This window comes from Emys orbicularis, chromosome 2 (assembly GCF_028017835.1).
Source record: "Emys orbicularis isolate rEmyOrb1 chromosome 2, rEmyOrb1.hap1, whole genome shotgun sequence".
Lineage (NCBI taxonomy): Eukaryota > Metazoa > Chordata > Testudines > Emydidae > Emys > Emys orbicularis.
Genome location: NC_088684.1, coordinates 251,375,548 through 251,397,871, shown reverse-complemented (window position 1 = coordinate 251,397,871; position 22,324 = coordinate 251,375,548). Strand labels below are relative to the sequence as shown.

General features: G+C 39.6%; 2 protein-coding genes across 2 annotated transcripts in view; one reads left to right on the top strand and one right to left on the bottom strand.

Moving 5' to 3' along the window:
- The window catches only part of LOC135875084 (probable acyl-CoA dehydrogenase 6), a 156,584-nt gene extending 155,053 nt beyond the window's left edge, over positions 1 to 1,531 (top strand). The window contains exon 9 of the mRNA XM_065400064.1: positions 1,341 to 1,531. Within this exon, the coding sequence (XP_065256136.1) occupies positions 1,341 to 1,434 (94 nt within the window). The 3' untranslated portion in view covers positions 1,435 to 1,531. The remainder of the gene's footprint in view (positions 1 to 1,340) is intronic.
- Positions 1,532 to 10,932: 9,401 nt separating this feature from the next.
- On the bottom strand, positions 10,933 to 21,884 carry BET1 (Bet1 golgi vesicular membrane trafficking protein). Its single transcript, XM_065397962.1, has 4 exons — positions 21,732 to 21,884; positions 14,266 to 14,381; positions 12,298 to 12,354; positions 10,933 to 11,371 (listed from the first exon to the last, which is right to left on the bottom strand). The coding sequence occupies exons 1-4, from the start codon at positions 21,748 to 21,750 to the stop codon at positions 11,216 to 11,218; spliced, it is 348 nt and encodes a 115-aa protein (XP_065254034.1). The 5' UTR covers positions 21,751 to 21,884; the 3' UTR covers positions 10,933 to 11,215.
- Positions 21,885 to 22,324: the final 440 nt, after the last annotated feature.

The window sequence follows — 22,324 nt, the reverse complement described above, 5'->3', positions numbered from 1 at the left end:
CTGCCAAATGTGCAAAGTGGGGTAAAACCAAAAGTTGTTTCTTTTTCTCAAATACCTTTTAGTTATTGCTAGGCAAAGTTTTATTAGTAAAAGATAAAATTATAAGTGTGATTTTTAAGTTGTTACTTTGAATAACTAAGCATTTGCTGTCACATTATCTTTGGGTTTTTTAGAAAATGTTAAAAAAAGTCAATAACTTTTCATGCTGTTGTTCAAACAGACCATAAATCTTATGAACGTATACATCTGATCTAGAATGACTAAGTAATTTCTTCTTTTCTTGATAGGTGTCTGATTACCACACTGTCACCATTGAATTGAGGAGTGGTAGTTTAGCAGAACAATTTTTTTCCCCAGGAAAAATCAAATTTACAAAGAAAATAGGAAAGAGAGGGGGCATGGCGGTTTATGGCCTGAGTAGCTATGAGAATTTAGGCATCGCGGGTGGGGATGGCTCAGTGGTGTAACAGCCAGCTTTTCAATTAATATTGCTGAAACCTCTCACTCAAAAGTAAGTAGGGTTAGAGCGGCCCTTCCAGGAAGATAAACTGAGTAAAAGTAAGGCCTTAAAAATAGTCTTATCAGATCCAGGTGGATGTTGGATACCGTGATGTATTTTAAGTAGTAGTATTTACTCCCAAGTCATTGTGCAAAAATGGACTGCCCCCAGTGTTCTGCAGAACCCCCGCTGCTGTTCGATTGCGCCCCTTCACTACAGAGATCACTGAAGCTCAATGTTACAGACTACACTGAATTTCTGAAAAGTTAAAGGATGCAAGATGCCTTTTCTCCCTAGAATCCTTTTACCTCCTGCAGACACATTTCCAGAGAAAAGATGGGCCACAGTTCATTTTGTAAAGTGCAGCCTTCATCCTGGTGAGCATGGAGATTTCAAGTGTTAGCCTAACAAACTTGGACAATCCAAACAGTGTAGACAATGGAACACCAAGCTGCTCTTTAAAGGTTTCTCTGGCAGATTTTTAAAGCTGTAGGAAGGTAACAAAGGGGTAAATCCTTCATAAGCTTTACTTGGAAGGGGAAACAAAGTTACTGAAATTCAGAGCTAGCATTATACTTGAAGAAAACTGCATTTCCAAACTTTAGGCTATGTCTGAAGCAATGCTGTGTTTTTCTTTTCAAACAACCTGCAAAGCTTTCTTCACTCTGATTGATGTGTATATACAATATTAGCTAGAGTACATTTCTGTGTAATAAAACCGGAGGAAAAGTAACTTTGTAGTAACTAAACGTGGGGGGAGGGGCAGGAAACATTTCAGTTCAGCATGAATTTTCAGCTGATATATCATACAAATGTTTTCACCCATTCTTTGTCTCTGCAGAGACTCAAGATTACTGTCAATAGGAGCTGGTGCAGATGAAGTCATGCTTTCCATTATATGCAAATATATGGAAACTCTTCCACAAAAGAAGTAACACCCAGCAACAGTTACATTTCTTTATTGAAAATTCATGAGAGAGATACAGTATATTGATTACATACTGAAAGAATAAGCAATATATCTAAGGTGATTAAGTGAAATTTTCTAGCATTTATGCCAATGACCTACTACTTAGTGCCTTTGTATACAAAATTCCTTGTACCATAACTTTTAAATTAAATATTAAAATTAAAAGGAAGTCATCTGAAAACATGTATCCTCTTGCAACATTTTTTTCCTCTTGTTGCAGACCAGTTGCTGCTTTTGAGTGGTCTAGTGCATATTAAGTAAATGGAGTGTCTACTTATATAAGCAAGCAACACCTACAGTTAAAAAACCTAAACCATGATAAAATTGAGTGCCGCCTTGCCATGTCCCATGCAAGAGAGAATTCTACCAGTAGTTTACTTAAGCAAATTTTAATGTAAAACTGCACTGAATACCAACCATATCATCTATTGGAGACATGCACTTTATCTTAGGTTGTAAGGTCTTTGTGGAATGGCCTTTTTTTTTTTCTTCCGTGGTTGTACAGTCCTGGTTCACAGTTAAGGCTTCTAGGCATCAGAATTTCTCATGCCTCATTTCTTAAACTTGTATATTCCATTACTGGAACAGTAATTCTGCTGTCCTTCATTCACCTATAGGTTACATAACTTTCACTTTGTAATATTCAATGATCAATATCTCACACACTGCAGAAAGTGGCTCTACATATACGTCATTCATTTTGAACAGTGGCCATAAGTCTGGCAACATTGCCTTACAATTCCTAGTCCTTAGCTAAATTGTTAGAGTTTTCAACCAAACTGGGGAAGTTCTACTGCCTGTGTTATACAGGAGAATATACTGGATGATCACAAGTGTCCTTTCTGGCTTTGGAATCTATGATTAGCGGCAGTTTACATTGGTTAGGACCTAAATACCAAATAGACAATACCATTTTTTTCTCTCTCTCTAAATATATCAGTCCATTAATATTTGCTCACTATGAATATTGATTCATCAATGTCAGTTACACTCATTGGAGTTGTTTAAACTTGATTAAATATGTTTAACAGTACTGTAAATTGTAATTGCTTTAAAGCACAAATATGTGACAAATGAAATTTGATTGGACAAATTAGCATAATTTGTTACAGAAGTCCCTGACATGAAATGTAAAGCTGCTTGCAATAAATGTAAAGTTTAGACCTTAGTCCATCCTGTGCTTTGCTGCACATTGGGCTACCCATATTTGCCATCCTTGCCTGTCAACTGCCCTTCTCTCCAAATCTTCCCATTTCATGTTGAGGTGCTTGATGTCATTCAGAACTGTTCGTTTCCATGTTATTCGCGGTCTTCCTCTCTTTCTTCTTGCGTTTTCTGGCTTCCATTCAAGGGCGGTATTTGGTAAGCATTCTTTTTCCATTCTCAACACATGTCCCAGCCACTGATGTCTTCTCTTGTACATTATTTGTGAGAGGGTACCTTGTCCAGTAATTTTTCTGCTTTCTTCATTCGTCTTCCTCTCTCTATATGTTGTTCCCAGTATTCTTCTCGGACATTTGTGATGAAATGCATCCAGCTTTTGCGTATCTTTCTTGGTAAGTTGCCATGTCTCACTGCTATATGTTGTGATGGCGATAACAGTTGCTTTGTACACGTTCAATTTTGTCTTGAGGGAGATTTTTTGAGTTGCCAGATGTTTTTGAGTCTTCCAAATGCAGTGTTTGCCTTCCTGGTTCTTATTATTTCCTCTCAACTAGTACCATCTTGGCTGATGGTACTTCCAAGATACGCAAAATTGTCCACCTTCTCCAGTTTCTCTTCTTCAATTTTGATTTCTGTCCCTACAGTCCCCATTAACATGACTTTACATTTCTTTGCATTGTATCTCAAACCTGTCTTCTCCATTACTTCTTTTACTTGGTTTGTGCATTTTTTGTAGTCCGCTGGCAATAAATGTAAAGTTTAGTTTTACATTATACTTGCATTGAATCAAAATTAGTCTTTACATTTATTTCAACCTTATCTGATTACCTTCAAAATTGACTTTGGTCATTCCTCCCACCACTTTTAGATGAGAACAAAGCCTTTTAAATGGAAAAAAAAAATCACAGCTGTCAAAACCATCTTACTGCAAAAAAATGCTTTTGATGGGATTACTCCTCATTAACATGGAGAATTTTCACAGTTTAGTGATAAATCATAAAGTATGTTTTAAGGAATCTCCCCAGCACTGTGGGGTTAATTCTTTAAAGCAGATATTTCCTTTAAGTATCATGACAGCTAATATAAAAGTACATTGCAACTTGAAATACTTGCATTACTTGTACAGTAAAATATCATTTGCATTAAGTGCAAGAGCCATTACTAATGTTAAAAAATCCCAACACCACAGCAATTAAATTTAGAAACAAAAGCAAAGATAATTACAATATACTTTGTAGAACTGTGTGAACAACGGACATTTTGGTTTGCTGGCAGTTCTGAAAACGAAAACAAAAAAATAAAAATCATTTTGAGTTGAATCAAACATTTTTGTTTGATCCAGAAAAAAATGTTGCATTTAACATTTGTTTTTTAATAAAATTAGAGGAAATTTCAAATAGCTGTTTCAAACTGAAATATTTAGTTTAAAAAATGTCAAAACATAACTCAGGTTTTCTTTTTGCCAAAACAATTTGCTGAAATCAATGCAAATTCACAAAGTGTTGTGGTCAACCCAAATCTGCACTTTTCACCAATAGTTTTGGTTGAAAAATGTTACTCAGCTCTAATACGTGTGCATTTGACAAAATACTAATGAGTGTACTAAAGTTTTCGTATAGCACCCACCTCTGTAGTGAATAAATCCACAGTATTTTATGACCATAAGACCATATCATAGCACTCAAATATTTGCTGATATAGGGAGACACTAACATTTTTGGTATGAATTATAAAGTATTCTAAGTAATTATATTTTGTTGTATCTAAAGCTATCCAGAGGCCAATGCTTATTTCTGAGTGGAATAAATGGGCCCAGAAAGTCACAGGTGTTAGTGATCTTGTCATTGTACAACACTAAACAGTTAAAAATGGTTTAGGCCAAGGGGTTGAGCAGAGACCTCAGCCAGCATGTCAACAACCACCATTAAAAAGCTATCCTTTTATTAAAGATACAGAAAAGGAAATGATAGAGATTTGAAATGTAAAGCATTAAGTAAGGTTTTCATTTTAACACTATCCCTTTCTATTTAGCTGCAGACCGTTTTATAGAGAATGCACCTGGCTTGTCAATCTTTTAGATGGTATTAAAGATGGTAACAACTGTTCTTTTTTAGGGAAAAGAGAAAAGATTACTGGAGACGGGGGTGGAGTTGTAAAAGTCTGATCCCACTTCAAGACAAAACACACACAAAAGAGGAGAAAAACAATGACGGAAAATATAGTTTCTGTTACTAGTGCTTGCTGCTGGAGAAAGACTGGTACAGCATAGTCTTATCGAGCCACTTGGACAACTTTTAGCAACATCAGGCTGTTAGGGCATTCTTCTTGATTGTCTCTGGCTTTACTGCAGTGCTGCAAAAGATGCAGTTGTTTGGCTGGCTAAGCCCAACTCTTATTAAACAAAAGGTGGAAAGAGAAGGAAAAAGGACAAACCAGAGAAGGAGTTAGAGCAGAAACCCAAGTATTACATTCCAGCTGGTGGTCAGGATTTAGTCAGATCTGGTGGAAGTGACAATATCCTCTGGGTTTTCCTTTGAGCTGGGTTGGTCAGGACATCTCTCATGCTCAAGATGATGAAGACTTAGTGCTATCACAATGAATCTTGCGGCCCGAGAAGCCTGTGAAGGTGGCAGCCAGGATGGTAAAGCTCACTCCTTTCAGTCCACCTGTCTTCCACAATTGGAATTCCCTCCCCCACCCCCAAAGTCTTTAAGGAACCCCAAAGGGGATAATAGGAAGATTACCCTATCTTCCTTTATTTTGTCCACCAACTAGGCCTAGTTTTTTACACCAATTTTGATCCATTAATTTCTTATTCCATTTGCTTTTTCTTACCAGTCACCACCTTAGCAATCCTTGGGTGGTACAAGAATACCCTTTTGTTTAGACTAATTCAATGTAACTTCTGCTGACTTTCCAAAGTAATTTTATGTTAACAGGCTGAGTTGGACTTTTGTTATCTTGAACAACTTAAGAGTCCAGGCCTCTGCACAACAGGGGCTGAAATACATACTCTCCCCCAAATAGTCTCCTTACATCTAGTATCCTCTATATAGTGAAATATTCCTCAAGAAAGGGTAATTCCATTTCTACAGACGTTGTGTCTCAACCTTTTCCAAATGAATGGCTGGGATTCTGAGTCAAATCTTCACACTGCACATTTACTTCTGTTAAAAGGCCAACACTTCATCTATTGTTCATCTTTATAATTTAAAATGCACTGGTAAAACCTACTGAAACACATAATTTGTAACCTACAGCCTTCTACATGAGCTGCACTATCTTAACTGTATCCCAGCCCAATAGTTTCAGGCTATGAGAGATATCAAAATAACTTAAAGCCATTAAAGTTGAGGCGCTCTAGTGTGATTAAAAAATAAATTTACCCTTTTCACACCTCATTTCTCAGAGATGCATCATTTAAAGTGCCCCATACTGATGCTATAGAAATATAGTACCAGAAATCTCTGGCTGGAGAGAGGAAAACCATGAAGGTCTCATGCATTCCAAGGACTTAAGCCATCCCTGTACTACTTATACATTATACAAAACTTTTTTTTTCTGATGCAGTATATGGAGAACTTTGGCAACCATAGCCGATTAAAGGAGTTTGTTTTTCCCCCTCTATGACAGGTTCTCCCCAGGGTGTCACCTGGAACTGGGATACCACTGAGCTCTCTGACCCACCAGCCAGGGCTCCCTCTCACACTGTGCTGCTGTGACAAGCTGCAGCCACGCTCCCAGTCTTACACTCCCCCCAGCATACACACAGGTAGGGACACACCCGCGGCAGTTACATGCAGGCTCTCTGACTAGCCACTGCATGAACCAACAGTAGAAAGGCTAAAGCCAAGGTAACTCAGCTCCCCAGGCACGCACCCACTCTGGAGCATAAACCCAAAATTATACCATCTTGCACTGCACAGGGAACTGTACAGCGTAAACTCAGAATTTGCCTCCTCCCCCCGTCTCCCCAATGTGGAGAGGAATATGCAACAGCCCCTCGGAGCTAAGATTCCCACACACTTCACTCCAAACTCACTGGTTTAGATAAAGCAAAAACAAGTCTCTTTACTACAAAAGATAGATTTTAAATGATTATAAATTATAGCAAACAGATCAAAGCAGATTACCTAGTAAATAAACAAAAATGGAAACGAAGTCTAAGGGCAGGTCTAAACTACCCGCCTGAATCGGCGGGTAGAAATCGATCTCTTGGGGATCGAATTATCGCGTCTCGTCGGGACGCGACAATCGATCTCCGAATCGACGCTTGTACTCCATCAGCAGAGGTAGGAGTAAGCGCCGTCGACGGGGGAGCCGCGGAGGTCGATTTGCCGCTGTCCTCACAGCAGGGTAAGTCGGCTCCGATATGTCGAATTCAGCTACGCTATTCGCGTAGCTGAATTTGCGTATCTTAAATCGACCCCCACCCCCCGTAGTGAGGACGTAGCCTTAGATACTAGAAAGATAGGATATGAATTAGCAAATTCTCACCCTGGCTGGTGATACAAGCAGGCTGCAGATTCTTAAGGGGCAAGCTGCGCTTGCTTTACAGCTTGGAATCCTCAAGTCTTTCATACACAGACTAGAAATTCCTTTAGCCTGTGTCCAGCACTTTCCCCAGTTCAATCATTGTTTCTCAGGTGTTCCAGGGGTCTTCTTGGGTGGGGAATGAAGAACAACAGATGATGTCACTCCCTGCCTTAAATGGCTTTAGCATATGGTGGGAACCCTTTGTTTCAAAACTTAGTCCCCAGACCAGTTTGTGGAAAAATACTGACATCCCAAGATGGATTCTGGAATCATGTGGCCTCGTCACATGTCCTTGTAGAGTCATAGCAGCCATTACTTACAGGCTGTCTGGAGTGTTCCCTGGAAAGCTCACCAGGTGGGAGATAAGCTTCTCCTAAGGCCTATTGTTTTCCTTCATGGCTCACTGCCCTGAATAAGCCCTTCCCAACCCGCTATCTAGACTGAAAACATCTTGTCTAGTGGATGTTACCCAAGTGTAACTCCATTTGAAGTACAGATATACAGTATTTATAACTTCAGATACAAAAATGATACATGCATACAAATGGGATAATCATATTCAGCAAATCATAACTTTTCTAATGACATCCTACATGACCCATCTTGCATAAAATAGATCATAATTATGCTATAATCATATCATCATCCTATCACTATGAAGAATATGGGGTGCAGTGTCACACCCTCCTTCACATTTTACTGTTCCTTCATGCTTAAAGATACCCTCACTTTTCTCCAAAGATTGTTTCTGCATTCAAAGTATCAGATCTATTTTTCCTGGAAAACTAATTAGGTTGTAATATCAAGAAAAGGCTAAAACTCGAGCTACAGTTTCCCCAGAAATCAAGGGAGATTGAGTCTTTCATAGACATACCTTTTACTCACCCGTTGAGGTTTAAAACCTACACCTCAAAATCCTGTCAATTTTAAACAATCTAAGACAATCAAACAGAGGCAGATTTTATTATCTGAGGATTCCCACAAAGGCTGAGAAAGGGCAAGAATAAACTAAAGCAAGTACTAATGTACACATTGGTGTTAGTGCAACACTTTTGGGCAAGGGCAGAAAACAAATATACCAACATTCATTCAAGCGTAGTTCAATTATGCTATGTATTGCATACACAGTGAGTCCCTGCCATATAGGTAGTTGTATGCACTAGGCACCAGGAGAAAAAAATAAAGTAGTCCATGTAGTGAAACTGTTCAAATACTATGTTTGATAACCAAAAAGACACACTGCAATAATATGACAGTATGTGTGTATATATATATATATATGTGTGTATGTATTGTTACAGTCAGGCTGGACAGCTGCAAGAGAAATGGGGAAGGGCTATGTTTGCCCTAGCATGATAAAGGCCCTTTCCCCTATAAACTGAGGGGTTACCTCAGTGCAACTAGGGACACCTTAGTTCAATTAAGGGCTGCCTGAGACAATTATAAACCCCTCTTCTGGTGAGAGAGGGGGCAGAGAGACAAGTTGTTGCAGGGCTAGTGGTAGCCGGAAGATAGGCTTCTCCAGGGTGAGAGGCTGCTCTCCTTCTGGCAGGGGAAACAACTAAACTGAATGCCTGTTTAGGGGAAGGATTGGTACCCCGGGGCCAATAACGGGACAACACCCGCAGAGACGGGATAGGAAAAGGTATCCTCCTGTATTTTGTGTTTGTGAATTTGTTTCTTTTGTTTGGAGCACTCTTTGGGCCTGCCCCAAAGCCTTCCTTGAAAATATTGATAAATAAAAAGGGAAAGAAACACTGTCCAGAGTGGGGCTGATTTACTCCAGGCCCTGCCACCAGCAAAGGGGAAGCGCTAAGCCTGGCAAGACAGACGAGGTGCAAAACTCTGGAGGTCAGAGGCAATGTATGTAGTATCTCAGCTTGGGGGGTAACGCTCACTCCCAAAGACAACAATATCTACAAATGGAATAGTGAGTGTACTTTAATTCCTGAAGGCAGATTTATGTTAAAAATGGAGGGTTCCTTGGACAGAGGGCCATTGCAATATACCTACAGTGATATAAACAGCAATCCTTTAAAGAAGGAGGATGTGTTACATAAGAGTCAGTATTTCAAGCACATTTTGTTTGTGTAAATTTTTTTAGATGTTTGACAACAAAAATTTTCAAGTCTACTCAAACTATAGTAGATGAATTCTTTTGCAGACTATCTAGAATTAGGTCACTTCAAACATGGTAGATAAGAAAAACACAATCAAGCTGCCAAATATGGATTATAAAAGTAACTACCCGCCAGACTAATACTAGTATGATACTTAAATATTCAGAATGCACCTCTGTTAACCAGTTGTTTAAGTTATTTGTTTTCCAAGCAAGGGTAGTTGCATCATTAAATGCTGCTGTTTAAAATATTGAATACGGATTCTAACATTATTTTAAAATCAGCACTTTTGAAAAACCTCTTCATATTTTATGCTAGGAAAAATTACATAAGATGGAACAAACCTGCGATCTATTTTCAGGAACAAATCCATATGGCTAAGAAATATATCACAGACATGCTTTATTTTTTACACTTTGTAATGGGGTAGAGTACTACAAGTCATGGCAACATATTGCATTAATAGTGAATCTAGAAAATTTAGGCAAGGCATAGTTTTCTTTTAGATAACACTTCAATCTCTAGAAAATGGTTTCTATTTTGTATGCTGCATTTAACAGTGTAATAGTTGCTAGTCAACAATTTATCTTTATGAATAACCAAAACTAAGGCTTAATCTTAATAAATAAAAGTACCTCTAACAAAAGAGGTAATTAGTGCTATCTTGCATCATAATACTCTCCAGTATAAGAGCTTATAAATCTGGTTTCACATTTCAAAATAATGCTAAGTAGCTTTAAGAGGTCATTAACTGACAGAAATGTATGAAGGGTAAAAACCCCAGTGATTCAACAGAATCAGTAAGTTTTAAGTACTTAAATATAAAATGTAATGGAAAGATGCTATGCAAATATTTGCATCTTGTCCATGCTGGTTCCCCAAACTATCAAAAGGCATTTGATTATACTGAATACATCTTAGGGCTTGTCTACACGTGCAATGTTCCTTGAGCTGCGCCACTATAGCACTTCAGTGTGGACATTACCTATGCACCCCTATGGGGTTCTCCTGTCAGCATAGGTAATCTACCTCCCCAAGAGGTGGAAGCTAGGTCAACAGAAGAATTCTTCCATCCACCTAATGCTGTCTATAGCAGGGGTTAGGTTTGCATAGCTGTGTGTCTCAGGGATGAAGATTTTTCCACACCTCTGAGAAACGTAGCTATCTTGCTGTAAGTTCCCAGGGTAGACCAGCCCTTAGCATTACTTGGTCTCAAATTAAAATTAACCAACGTTGTTCCAGTTTAGGTCAGTTAATTCCTCCTTAAACTGCAAGGTGGGTTTTTTTGTTTTTTTTTTTTAATTTCATTTTTAAATTCTAAGCCATGATACTTATAGAAACTTGCCAACCCCGACCCAAAGCATTACAAGTATGATGGTACTGTACTTGTAGTTTCAGGTGGTTTAATCTATGTTACAATAAATCTGTTTTGAAAAAGCACAAGCCTTTTTCATACTTCTATAATCTGCAAACTGCTACAAGCCTGATCCCGAGTTCCTTGCTCAGGATCAGGCCCTAATTTTGTTTATAATTTTTTTTACTACTTTATTAAAAAAGTGAAACCCATTAACGGAAATTCAAAGTTAAAGGTTCAAATTTTGTCCTGGCGGGGGCATGTTTTTAATTTTTGTTATATTTCCAAAGATATTTCCCCAAGAAGTAACTTGAGCCAAGATGTAAATATGCACAAGGTAGTAGATAACATTTGTTAACCCCAGAAAACAGGGGATATGATAAGAAAGCTTCCGGAATGATAAACATCAAGACAAAATATACATAACAAATGCACTGATACCTAATATAATTTACAATAACCATTTAACCATATTTATCAACAGAGCATGTAAATTTAAGGTTTGTCCTCACAAATTAAGACCATTTTGTAATTCTGTTGAAGTGGCACAAAAAAACTGGATATAATTTGCATCATCTCAGTTTAATAATCCAGTAAATTACAAAAAAGACAAAGAGTGCAAAGAGCATCATGTAGCACAATAGTTTTGTCTGGCTCCCTCTGGAGAGTGTTTTCAGTCTGCCTATAGTCGCATCTAGAAATCCACCTGTAGAATCAAAGTCAGAGTCCTACGAAAGAGGAGAACATATAGAGAATCATTCTAAGAAAATAATACCACGCTACAACGGACTATGCACAATCACTTCTTGCATTTGTCTTTTCTTCCTATATTTAGAGTATTAAAAAACATTTCAAACCAGCATATGAACAGGCAGTTACATCTTGCTAGCCTATAACAAAGAGAAGTCCTCCTTTCATGTCCATTGCATCCGATTACCTGTTTTCAGGTACATCTTGCACAAGTAACCAATTTTCTCTGATTTTCTTGTTTTTGCTTCTCTTCTCCATTTTTTTAAATCAATTCTAGCACTGACATGCCTCCTGTACAGGTTTGTCAAAGCTATACTTTAATTCCTATTGCATGTTTGCTTTAATAGAGCAGAAATAATTAGACTCATCTGGGACCTACCAATTTTGACTGCTCCTTTAAAAGTTATATTCATACAAAGACCATGTCTACACTTACTGGGGATCAACACTGCTGCAGGAGGTCTAGTGAAGACCCGCTAAATCAACCACAGAGCACTCTCCGGTTGACTCTGGTACTCCACCGGAACGAGAAGATTAAAGTAAGAGATGCAGCGCAATGCAGAGACTGCAGTAAGTCGACCTAAACTATGTCGACTCCAGCTACATTATTCACGTAGCTGGAGTAGTATAACTTAGGTCAAATTACCCCGGTAGCGTAGACAAGGCCAAAGTGTTTATATGAGGAAGCACTGTTGCTATAGAAATAGTAGCTAATGGTCAATATGGAGGATAGAACTGTTCCTCCCTTTTGTCCCTATAATAAAGTAATTAACATTTTTGTGGTATGATATAACATAAGGGATAAATTCTTAGTCCCATCACTTAATATAAAAAATGCCAACTGTTAACAAGCATATGTATATATCACTGTAAAAATTCGTAAGATTAGTTGCTACATACTTACCATGTCGGATAACATTTTATTTTGATTTTTAACTTCTGTTCCAATTTCAATGGAAAGCTATAAAAGAAGTGAGCATTACCATTACTTATATTATTTGAGTCCTATAAACCAGATTTGACATTATATACTGGGAGAAGTCATTCTGAAAGTATCTGTCATCGCCAGTTTTTTTCTAGATGTAGTAACATGGATGCTATATTTTGAAAGAGACTAGAGAAAAACACCTAGGAAGGAAATTGTGCACAAGTGCAATAAATAAGCTCCTCAGCTCTGAGACACTTGTTACTTTACACCATTCCCCTACAGCAAAGCAGCTCTAACCTGAATGCATCTCCCGGACGTACACAGATCCTCTTCTGGTGATGTAGTGCCACCACCGCGTCTACATTTATGTTGTATTAGTTTATGACAAGAACATATACAGCCTAGGACTGGCATTATTTTATGGTACACATTTTTCTCCAGATTTTTTTTTAGGTTCTCTATAAAGATTGACTCTGGAATCAAATATTCAGAATAGAGCAAAGGTGTTTATAGTCTTTTCCCTATTTTTCTCATTTTACTAAGAACCACTCTTCACAGTAGAAGGAGACATAGCATGAATTACCAGAAACTTAAAAGATATCGGTCAAATTTACATAGCAATAAGCTACTCAAGGGTGCAGTTATCAGGCTATTGGTACACCGCCTGGATGGCTGAATGTACTGTCTGTGTTCCTGGCTCTCAGTGCACCTGAAGTATATGGCAATCACCTGACTAATGCACACCCTGGAGTAGCTTATTGTGATAATATTAACACAGACATGTTGACAGCAGAATTTCAAACTTTCCTACCTGGGGCCACCCAAATGACCTACTTTTTTGTGTTATGATCCCACTCCCATGGTCTTTTGCTGTTTTTGTATGAGGGTACTGTGCAGATGATTCTAAGTGGCACTTATCAGGAGTACAGCATGGTGCTAGCAGTAGGGAAGGTGGTTAGGAGTGACAAGCTGTGAGAGCAGAAATCAGAGCTTCTCCTTCCCTCACTCCACTAGATCTTAGCAGTCACTGTGTTTTTACTTCAAAACCCAAACCACCACTTGTGATGCAACCCCTAGTTCAAAGTATGATTTAAGATGACAGCATTTATTTAAGCTAATTTATCTCTATGCTTGTCTAATTGGAACTGAATTGCTTAATTATGAGCAACAGTCTGAGCAATAAGATTGTAAGGGCTTTGATTCTGTAAAATTCATTGCCTTGCACCACATCTCTAGAAACGGCACCTATAGGGAGGGCTCCAAAATGTTTAACAGGTCTTGGAATGGACTAACAATTGGAAAAATGAAATTTCTTGTTGAGTAAAGTGGACTCCTGGGGTTTTGGTTAGAAAAAGGTTTAAAAATACAGTCCTCAGTCTCTAGAATGAGTTAAGATTCCCTAGGCAAGACGTTTCTTCTTTTGAGGAAATCAGGATGTTACCTCCTATTCCATATTATAAATTCATAAATAGATGTAGTAAAAGTTGTCCAAACCTCAACTTGAAGGACTTGATTGTCCTTCAACTACTGCTAAGTACAAGTAGTCTAATTCCTTAAGTTAACAGGAACAAACAAACAAACACAAATTGGTTGCCAGGTCATTTACTGAGCTAAACCCAGGCTTCTAGTTTCCCTGGCCAGTGTGATTCATACTCAAGAAAATGCTGACTCCTAGAGTTGAGAATAAGTAGTAGGTATAGACTCTGCTGTCCTCAACAGGCAAGTAGCTTCATGATTAGCCAAAAAGGACAGCTGGAGCTAAAATCTAATTAAAGAGGAAATCAGCTACACGAATGAATGCACTGTGCTTTTTGACTGGCAATATTTTTTTCTTGTATTCAATTTACGTTCTAAACTTTTACTCTATTGCTGCTTCACTGGTTCATAAGATTTTGTGCACTTAATTCACTCCAAGTGATGATGCCACTATAATTATATACTTACTGATTTTATGGCAGAGACTTTTGTACGCAGACTTTCAGTTAACCTTTCATTTTCTTCTTCGTGTACACTATACCCACTATTGGTATAGCCATAGTTACCAGTAGCTACTCCTTCACCTTAAAAAAAAAAAAAAAGACCAGTAAATCAGGTTTACAGACAGGAAATATCATCCAAGCAAAATACAGTATCATGGGGGTCCCAGTCCATTTATGGTTACAAATGCATCCCTTGTGCATCCCTGCAGCATCCTCAAGAATGAGCAAGAGACGTTGTTAACATTTACAAATTCTCTCAGCCATTTAGAACATTGAGTTTAGCTTTCAATTCAGAAATCGGGAAATTAAAAGGTTCTTTGGTAACCTTGATTTAACTAAATCATATATCATGACCCAATTTTGCCCTCAGATACAGTAAATTTTTGTATTCTCCAAGGAAGAGAGCCTGAATGGTAAAAGGCTGAAAGTAGCACTGAGTCCATTGTACATTAAAGTACACATTCCCAACTATGCCGTATGTGGAATGCAGGAGTTAAGGTTACCCAGTAAGAGTCTTCATAGTTTTGACTTTGGAATGTTTACATTGTAACCTGTTATATTAAATATAGGTTTTAATGTCCCTTTAGTTTATAAAAAGGGAAAAGGATTAACATACAGACTGCATAATCAGAGCTTTACTCATGTGTCTACCAGCAAGAGACCTCTGCCTTGCGGTGGGATGCTGCACTTGGCAAGTCATCTACTAGTTGGATGAAGGAGCTTCAGAACTGCTACCCAGATTGTCAACTGGCAGATGACTGACCAGTAGAGGAGAGTCAGTGCCAAAATCATCAGCTTAGTATGCTCACCCCCTCCCACCTCTAATAAAGGGTCTGTCCAACCAGCAGCTAAACAGCATACTGGGAGAGGGATGCACCGTGATCCCTGCATTCTCTCTCTCCCCCCCCCCACACACACACACACACTACTCAAAGCAAAAGCAGTCTAGCTTTGTAGGCTAAGAGGAATAGCAGGCCAAAGCAGGCCACAAGTAGAAGACATATCAAGGGAGGTGGCTAGGTAAAAGCCCGAGTTTCCAGGATTGGGAAAGAGAATGATGAAGTAAAACGGGGGGGGGGGGAGGAGGATGGGGGGGAGAAGAAAAGAAAACCTGCTAAACTTTAGAGTAGAGATTGTATTTACTTTCAGCTAGCAATCTAGTTCCTATCATAATTTATCACGAGTAGCTAAAAATTTCAAATCACACTAAAACTGTTTGAATCCCCTCGACAAATTAATTCTCTCAGTTCATCTTTGAAAAGGTTTTGAGAGAGAGGAGACAGAGCAGTCATATCCACAAAACAAAAATAATGCATTGATATTAACTCTTGACTGATTTCACACTGTACCATATACAGTAGAGGCATACACAGGAAAACAGGATAACTGATATTATGGATTTATGATATTCCATAATACCAAGGTGGTTTTTTGTTTGTTGGGTGGATTTTTTTTGTTTTTTTTTTACAGATGCAGAATAAAAAAAACAATTTTTTTTCACAAGTTGGCTTGATGACAAGTTTTCAGTAAGGATGAATGAACTGGAAAGCTTCCATTTTACTATCATGTTACTCAAAAATGGGAAAATTGATCTTTTTCTTTTAATTTTTTTCCAGTCAGATTTGGATTAAGACCAAGTATGGAAAATTGGCTCAAAAGGAACCTTTTCGCAGAGTTACAAGCATGTGCAAAATATGAGGTTATAATTGATGTAACCTTATGGTATTCATTACTAAGTGAATATTATATTAGGGATGTGTTTACAATGGACTTTGATAATCTGTAGCTTGGAGCCAAAGTCCAGTAGTTATATATCAAAGGTCATTGCAAGAGGCAGTCTTTTACAAATGGAACAAGCATTCCCAGCCTTTTTAATAAGCAAACCCCATATTTGCATAAACCACAACTTCAAGCTGGAATGGGGTTGTCAGACAGGTATGGAAGAAGTACAAAGGGCAGACTTTTGAAGTTTAAGAGAAATCAATGCCGTGTGTGTACTGTCCCACAACATTGTGTGCTGTCATTATGGTAATAAGCAGTACGCAGTAAGCACCACTGTGCAATAGGCAGCTAAAGAAGGGACAGGCGGCTGGAAGCAATGGCAGAAATTCTAGAAATTGTAAGTATTTATAAGAATAGAAGAATTTACCTAGACAACCTCTCTCAATGTGCCTCAATCTGAGGGGGACTGGGTAGGCAAGTAGAAACTGGATAGACTAAATAAAACAGATTTCTCCTAAAATAAAATGTAAGAGTCTGTCAAGAGTTGTGAACTAGGAAGATAAGAGGATTCACACTCATCTTTGAGTGCACAAAAATAGTTTTTTTGGATTCTTTAAAATCAAATATTCTATTGACTGAAACCATCTATTGAAATGATAGAGCACAAAGTTTAATAACTAAGCAAGCAGGACATTTTTTAATGCCATCATAATAGCGATGTAGCCACATGATCAATTTAAGTCACTTTGTCTGGCCTTCTAATAGCTTTTCAACATCAGTTTCATTCAGGAACAGTCTGTTAGTCTGGTACCAAAAAGATGGCAAATACTATAGGAAACGCTGAAAAGCAAGGCACTGAATTTTATCAATTTGCAACCTCCTTTTTATGTTGAACACTACCTTCAATGTACCACAAAATGAGCAATTAGGAGAAGTGTCTGAAGCACTTCAACCTTAGTATACCCATCCAGACATATTTAAACTTGCAGGTCTTGCAAGTGAAGAAAGGGGAAAAATTTAAAGAATCAATATTATAGAGTGAGCTGGTAACCACCCCTATATTTTAATTACTTTGACATCAATAGTCTAATATGACCCAGGAATGGGTACAAACATCCATTCAGGGAAAGTATGTTCCCATTTAATACTGATCCCATGTCTGAACAGAAAATCAAAGAATACTGTCTGAATTAATCCTAAGCTTCTGATGCATGGGTCACATGATAAAGATCTTGTTGATGAAGTATTAATTCCTACCAATCCTACAACGTATTTTGGAAGCTCAAAAGTTCTTTTACTATCACCATTAACACCATGGTTGATTGACCGAAAGATGAGGATGCCCAAACTTCCCAAAGACTCTGTGGAATTCAGGAACAGTATCTATATTTGCACCCAACTACCATAAATGTTAAAATGTATAATGAGCACAAACTTTTTAAAAAGCATGACTTTTAATCAGATAAAAATCAATGATTTTTTTAAAAAAAAATTTGATTTTTTTTGATAAAATGCTTTTTGAGGAAAAAACCTATCTAAAGATAATTTTAATTAATATATATTATAGCTCAAAGATATGTCATCATGGAATAGGGATTATAAATTCTAATTCTATAGTATGAGACAATATATTCATGTAATGTTTAAGAAAAGTTTTGTAAATGAGTTCCAATAGTTCATGGATTAGGGACCCTATCTTATGGGGTTCCACAGGCTTCGGTACATATTATTTAGGTTAATCTTTCTATCTACCCAATGGGACTCAGTGCTCAGTTTAGAAGATACCATCAGAGATGCTTATTTTTGCAGTTCTCAAACTGGATGTGTGTCTCCAGAGGTAACATGCTTGTTAACAGCAAAAATGTTTGTAAATAAATAAATAATATATAGAGGTGAGAAATAACAGACCTCAACTCTATTGTTCCTCTGCAAATTTGTGTACACACAGTCAATCCCCTACATCTCTCTGAAAGTGCAAAGTTTCAAAAAATTCAATAAATAGAAGATTGTTGGGGGCGGCATAGATCTGGACAAGGAGAAGAAGTCTGGAGATAAACGTGAGAAGTGAGGGACATATGCTTGTTTTGTTAAAATACTGTATGTTTGCTGTTGAAGAAAAAATCCAGAATACTTAACATTGTTGTTTTAGTTAAATAAAACAATTTAAATGTCTGTCTGGTGATGTTCTCCTCCTAATACAGCATGGCAAGAAAATCCTTCAAATATTAATGATTAACCTGTTGAACTGGAAATAGTTCACCTCCCAATGACTTCATAAATATCTGCTTCAATTACCTTTGGTAAATTAAATAACCAAAGAATCATTCATTTTCTGCTATAGCTGTAAAACTAATCTGAAAAGTTTTCAAAATAGTGTGTACCTTCTAAAAATGAAACCTACATCTATCTCTGAGTTATGTGAAGAATATGTATTAAGGTTATAACAACCAACAAGAATGCACTTTTATGTAGAAATCCATGATTAAATTGAGTCTTCCTGACTAGTGATTTAAATCAAATCCACCCTGATCAGAGGACCAGAGGGAGAGGCACTAAACATTTTTTTTTTTTTTTTTTTTTTTAAAGCAACTAGAAGGTGTGTTTGGAGGGATCTGACACTACAAGCTGACCATTCCTTCAGTGGAAATCTGACTTGATTTAATTAAAGAACTAGACCCACACACAAAAACCGGAAAGAATTCAGAAGCAGCTATGAAACCTATTACTTAACTAACATGATTGATCCCAAGCACAAAGAAGTGTCAGAAACATGGCTGATAGAAAAAAATTTATTATTCTCTTCTACCATTTAAAAGTAAAGATCAAGATTTCTACCCCAAATCTTGTTTGCAGAGTACGTTGTATCATGCCGTTGCATCACAATTAAGGCTCTGTGTTTGTCATGGAGGTCGCGGAAGTCACAGATTCCTTGACTTCCTGAGACCTCTGAGACTCCTGCAGTGGCCAGTATAGCTGATCCCAGGGTCAGCTGCACAGGCGGCCCTGGGGACAGCCACACAGGCTGCTGCGGGAGCGGCCTCGCAGCCAGCCGCTCCTGGAGTGGTCCCAACCCCAGAAACAGCCACACCGGCCGCTGCTCTGGCGGCCCCAGGCATTTGGCCCCAGGGACCACCCAAGCGGTGGCTGCTGCAGCTGGCCCTGGGGACCGCCTGAGCAGCGGTCCCAGGGGATGACTGGAGCAGCCACAGCTTGGGGGCCCCCCAGCGCTTTCCTGCCCCAGCTGCTGGTGCCGCAGGCTCCCCTCTGCAGCACCCCCACCACCCACCCCCAAGATTCAATAGGGGGTATTTATGATATAAGTCATGGACAGGTCACAGGCCGTGATTTTTTGTTTCTTGCCCATGACCTGTATATCACTTTATTACAAATACCCATGATTAAATCATAGCCTTAATCATAATGGAAGACTGGAAATAAAATAATAGTCCTAGATCAGTTGAATTCTGTACATTTAAAAAAATATTGTTGGTATTGCAGTAGTATCTAAGGCCATATTTGCACTATATGCTTCTTTTGACAGCGTGTAGAGTATGTACTAAGGTGGCCCCCCAACCCCCAGCACAGGTTTAAATAGCAGTGTAGACAGTGAGGCACAGCTTAGGTGAGTAGAGTACAGACATGCCTAAATGGTCAGGGTAAGAACTCAGGTACATATCCTACATGGCTCCCTACTTCCCCAAGCTATGCCTTCCTGTCTACATTGCTCTTTTTAGTCATGCAGTGTCCCACTGGAGACTTTCCCTTTCCCTGCCACAAGAAAACACACCAGCAGTGGGTAAAGGCTCTGGCAGGGGGAGGCAGCAGGGAAAGGTTCTGGCAGAGGGGAAAAGGTTCCAGCAACTCCCCACTTCTAGAACCTTTCCTCACTTCAGGTAAGGACTCCAGCAAAGGGGAGGCAGCAGGAAAAGGCTCTGACAGCTCCCTGCTGCTGGAGCCCTTTGCCGCCGGAGGGAAAGGTGCTGCCAGAACCTTGCCCTGCTGCAGATAAGGATTCTGGCGGCACGGTAAGGCTCCAGCAGCAGCAAAAGGCTCTGGCAACTCCCCACCACAGGTAAAGACTCTGGCAGCGGGGAACAGCTCAGCCTCCCTCTGCCAGAGCCTTTTCTCACTGCAATGAAAGGCTTGGGGCCCTGCTGAAGTCTTTCCATGCTGCCCCCACCAGAGTCTTTCACTGACATGTAGCTACACACTGCAGTATGGACACAGCCTGCTTTTCACTGCACCATGTAGCTACACATACCCTTCACAGTGTGTAGTGTAGACATAGCCTAAGGCCTCCAGTCAGGAATCAGGGCTCTGTTGTGCTACTCATGATAGAAACACATAACAAAAAGATGGTCTACTGGCCCAAAGAACTAAGTCTAAGGCCTTATCTACACTTAAAATGTATACTAGCATAGCGATTTCAGTCAGGAGTGTAGAGATAAAATCTACACACTTGGTGACATAGCTCTGCTGACAAACCCCCCCCCAGTATATACGCAGCAAAGGTAAAGTCATGAAAGGAAGTAGTGTTTTTATACCTGCCAAATTCATGTTTGTTGGCATTGCTGAGTCTACCCTAGTAGCCTACGTAACAGAGTCTGTTTTACTACATTCTGAATGGTTTGGTCAAAACTAATAGATCCTAACTACTTAGTAGATTGGGTAATTATTTTATTCTTGTATTTTATTTACATAATTACAGTTTTGTCAATTTGGACTATTTTTTTCTCATTTACTTAACTTTTTCCCACCATTATGGGGAAAATCACAACCTTACACAGTAGTGAAAGGACTTAACTGCAATGTGCTGTACAAGTAATAGTGCCTGCCGCAGACAGCAACATGTTCATAACTTCCCATACTCCCTTTTACATAATCCTTCCAATGGCCAGCATTCTTGTTACCCAACATTGAAAGGGTTATTTCCAAGCCACACTATAGACACATCTGAAAGATTGATGCCAGCTGCAGAAGTAGCCTGTCTTCAGGCAGGAAATGGGCAACAAACAGCTACATATAAATTTACAAATACGTTTTTTAAGTCAAGGCTCTAAAACAGAGTCCATGAGCTTAGTGCTAGCATACTACAAAACAAAAAGGCAAAAATAACAGCAGCAATTTAAATTTATCTTCTTTCACTTTCTGTCATCATCAGCAGGTTGGAGGATGATCTCTACCACAGATTTACATGTGGGTCCTGACATGACTCAGACCTCCCACTTTCTGTAAATAACAATCGATTGCTGAAGGGTATTGAGAGAAGCTCTGAAACAACGACAACATTCAATTACTGGGGGGTAAAGGAAAGCAGCAGCTGGAGTGGTGTGAGTCTGATAAACTATGATCAACGAGGTGGAAAGGAAAGTACCCCACGGGCTTCCCCTAAGAAGTAGCTCAGCGCTGGGATGGTGTCTCGCTTCTGCAGCCTCCTCTCAGTGCCACTGACTTCACAGGGGGCGCAACCCCCCGGGGGGTGGGGGGGTAACCGCGCTGGAGTTTAGCCAGACACTAGTTCAGGCCACGGGTAAGGAGGCCACAGAAACGATTCACGCATCATTTCCACCTCCTTGCACGGCCCGGTCCCTCCTCCGGCCACCCCCCAACTCCCGGTTCCCGAGTCCGCCCCGCTCTTCTCTGCCCCGATCAGCCCTGCAAAGCCCGGGCCCCTCCCCAGGTCTCCCGCCGCCGCCGCCCCCCGCTTACCCAGCCCAGCGCGCCTCATCCCTGCGGCGGGATGGGCAGGGGACCGGCTCCCCCACCTGCTGAGGAAGCGGCTCTGCGCGTCAGCGGCCAAGCTCCGGCTTCCGGGCCCTCCTCAGTCACCAGTCACCCCAAACGCCACGACATCGCTACCCCACAGCCCTCTGGGTAATGCAGTCCCTCCACGTGCGGGGCCCTTCCGGCCGAGCGCGGGGCCTCCTGGGTAGTGTAGTTAATAATAAAAAAAATAACATATGGAGATAGACCTATCTTATAGAGCTGGAAGGGACCCTGAGAGGTCATTGAGTCCTGCCCCCTGCCTTCACTAGCAGGACCAAGTACTGATTTTGCCCCCGCTCCCTTAGTGGCCCCCTCAAGGATTGAATTCACACCACTGCGTTTAGCAGGCATATGCTCAAACCACTGAGCTATCCCTCCCCCTTGCATAGCAGCTGGTTTAATCTCATTTGAAGTTAAGTGATTTCCTGGTACTTGAGTTTAAAGAAAATACTTTTATGAGGCTTATTTATAGATTCTCCTAATTTAGGAGAGGCATTTACTAGAAAAAAAGGCAGCTACACTGGGTTCTCTAATTC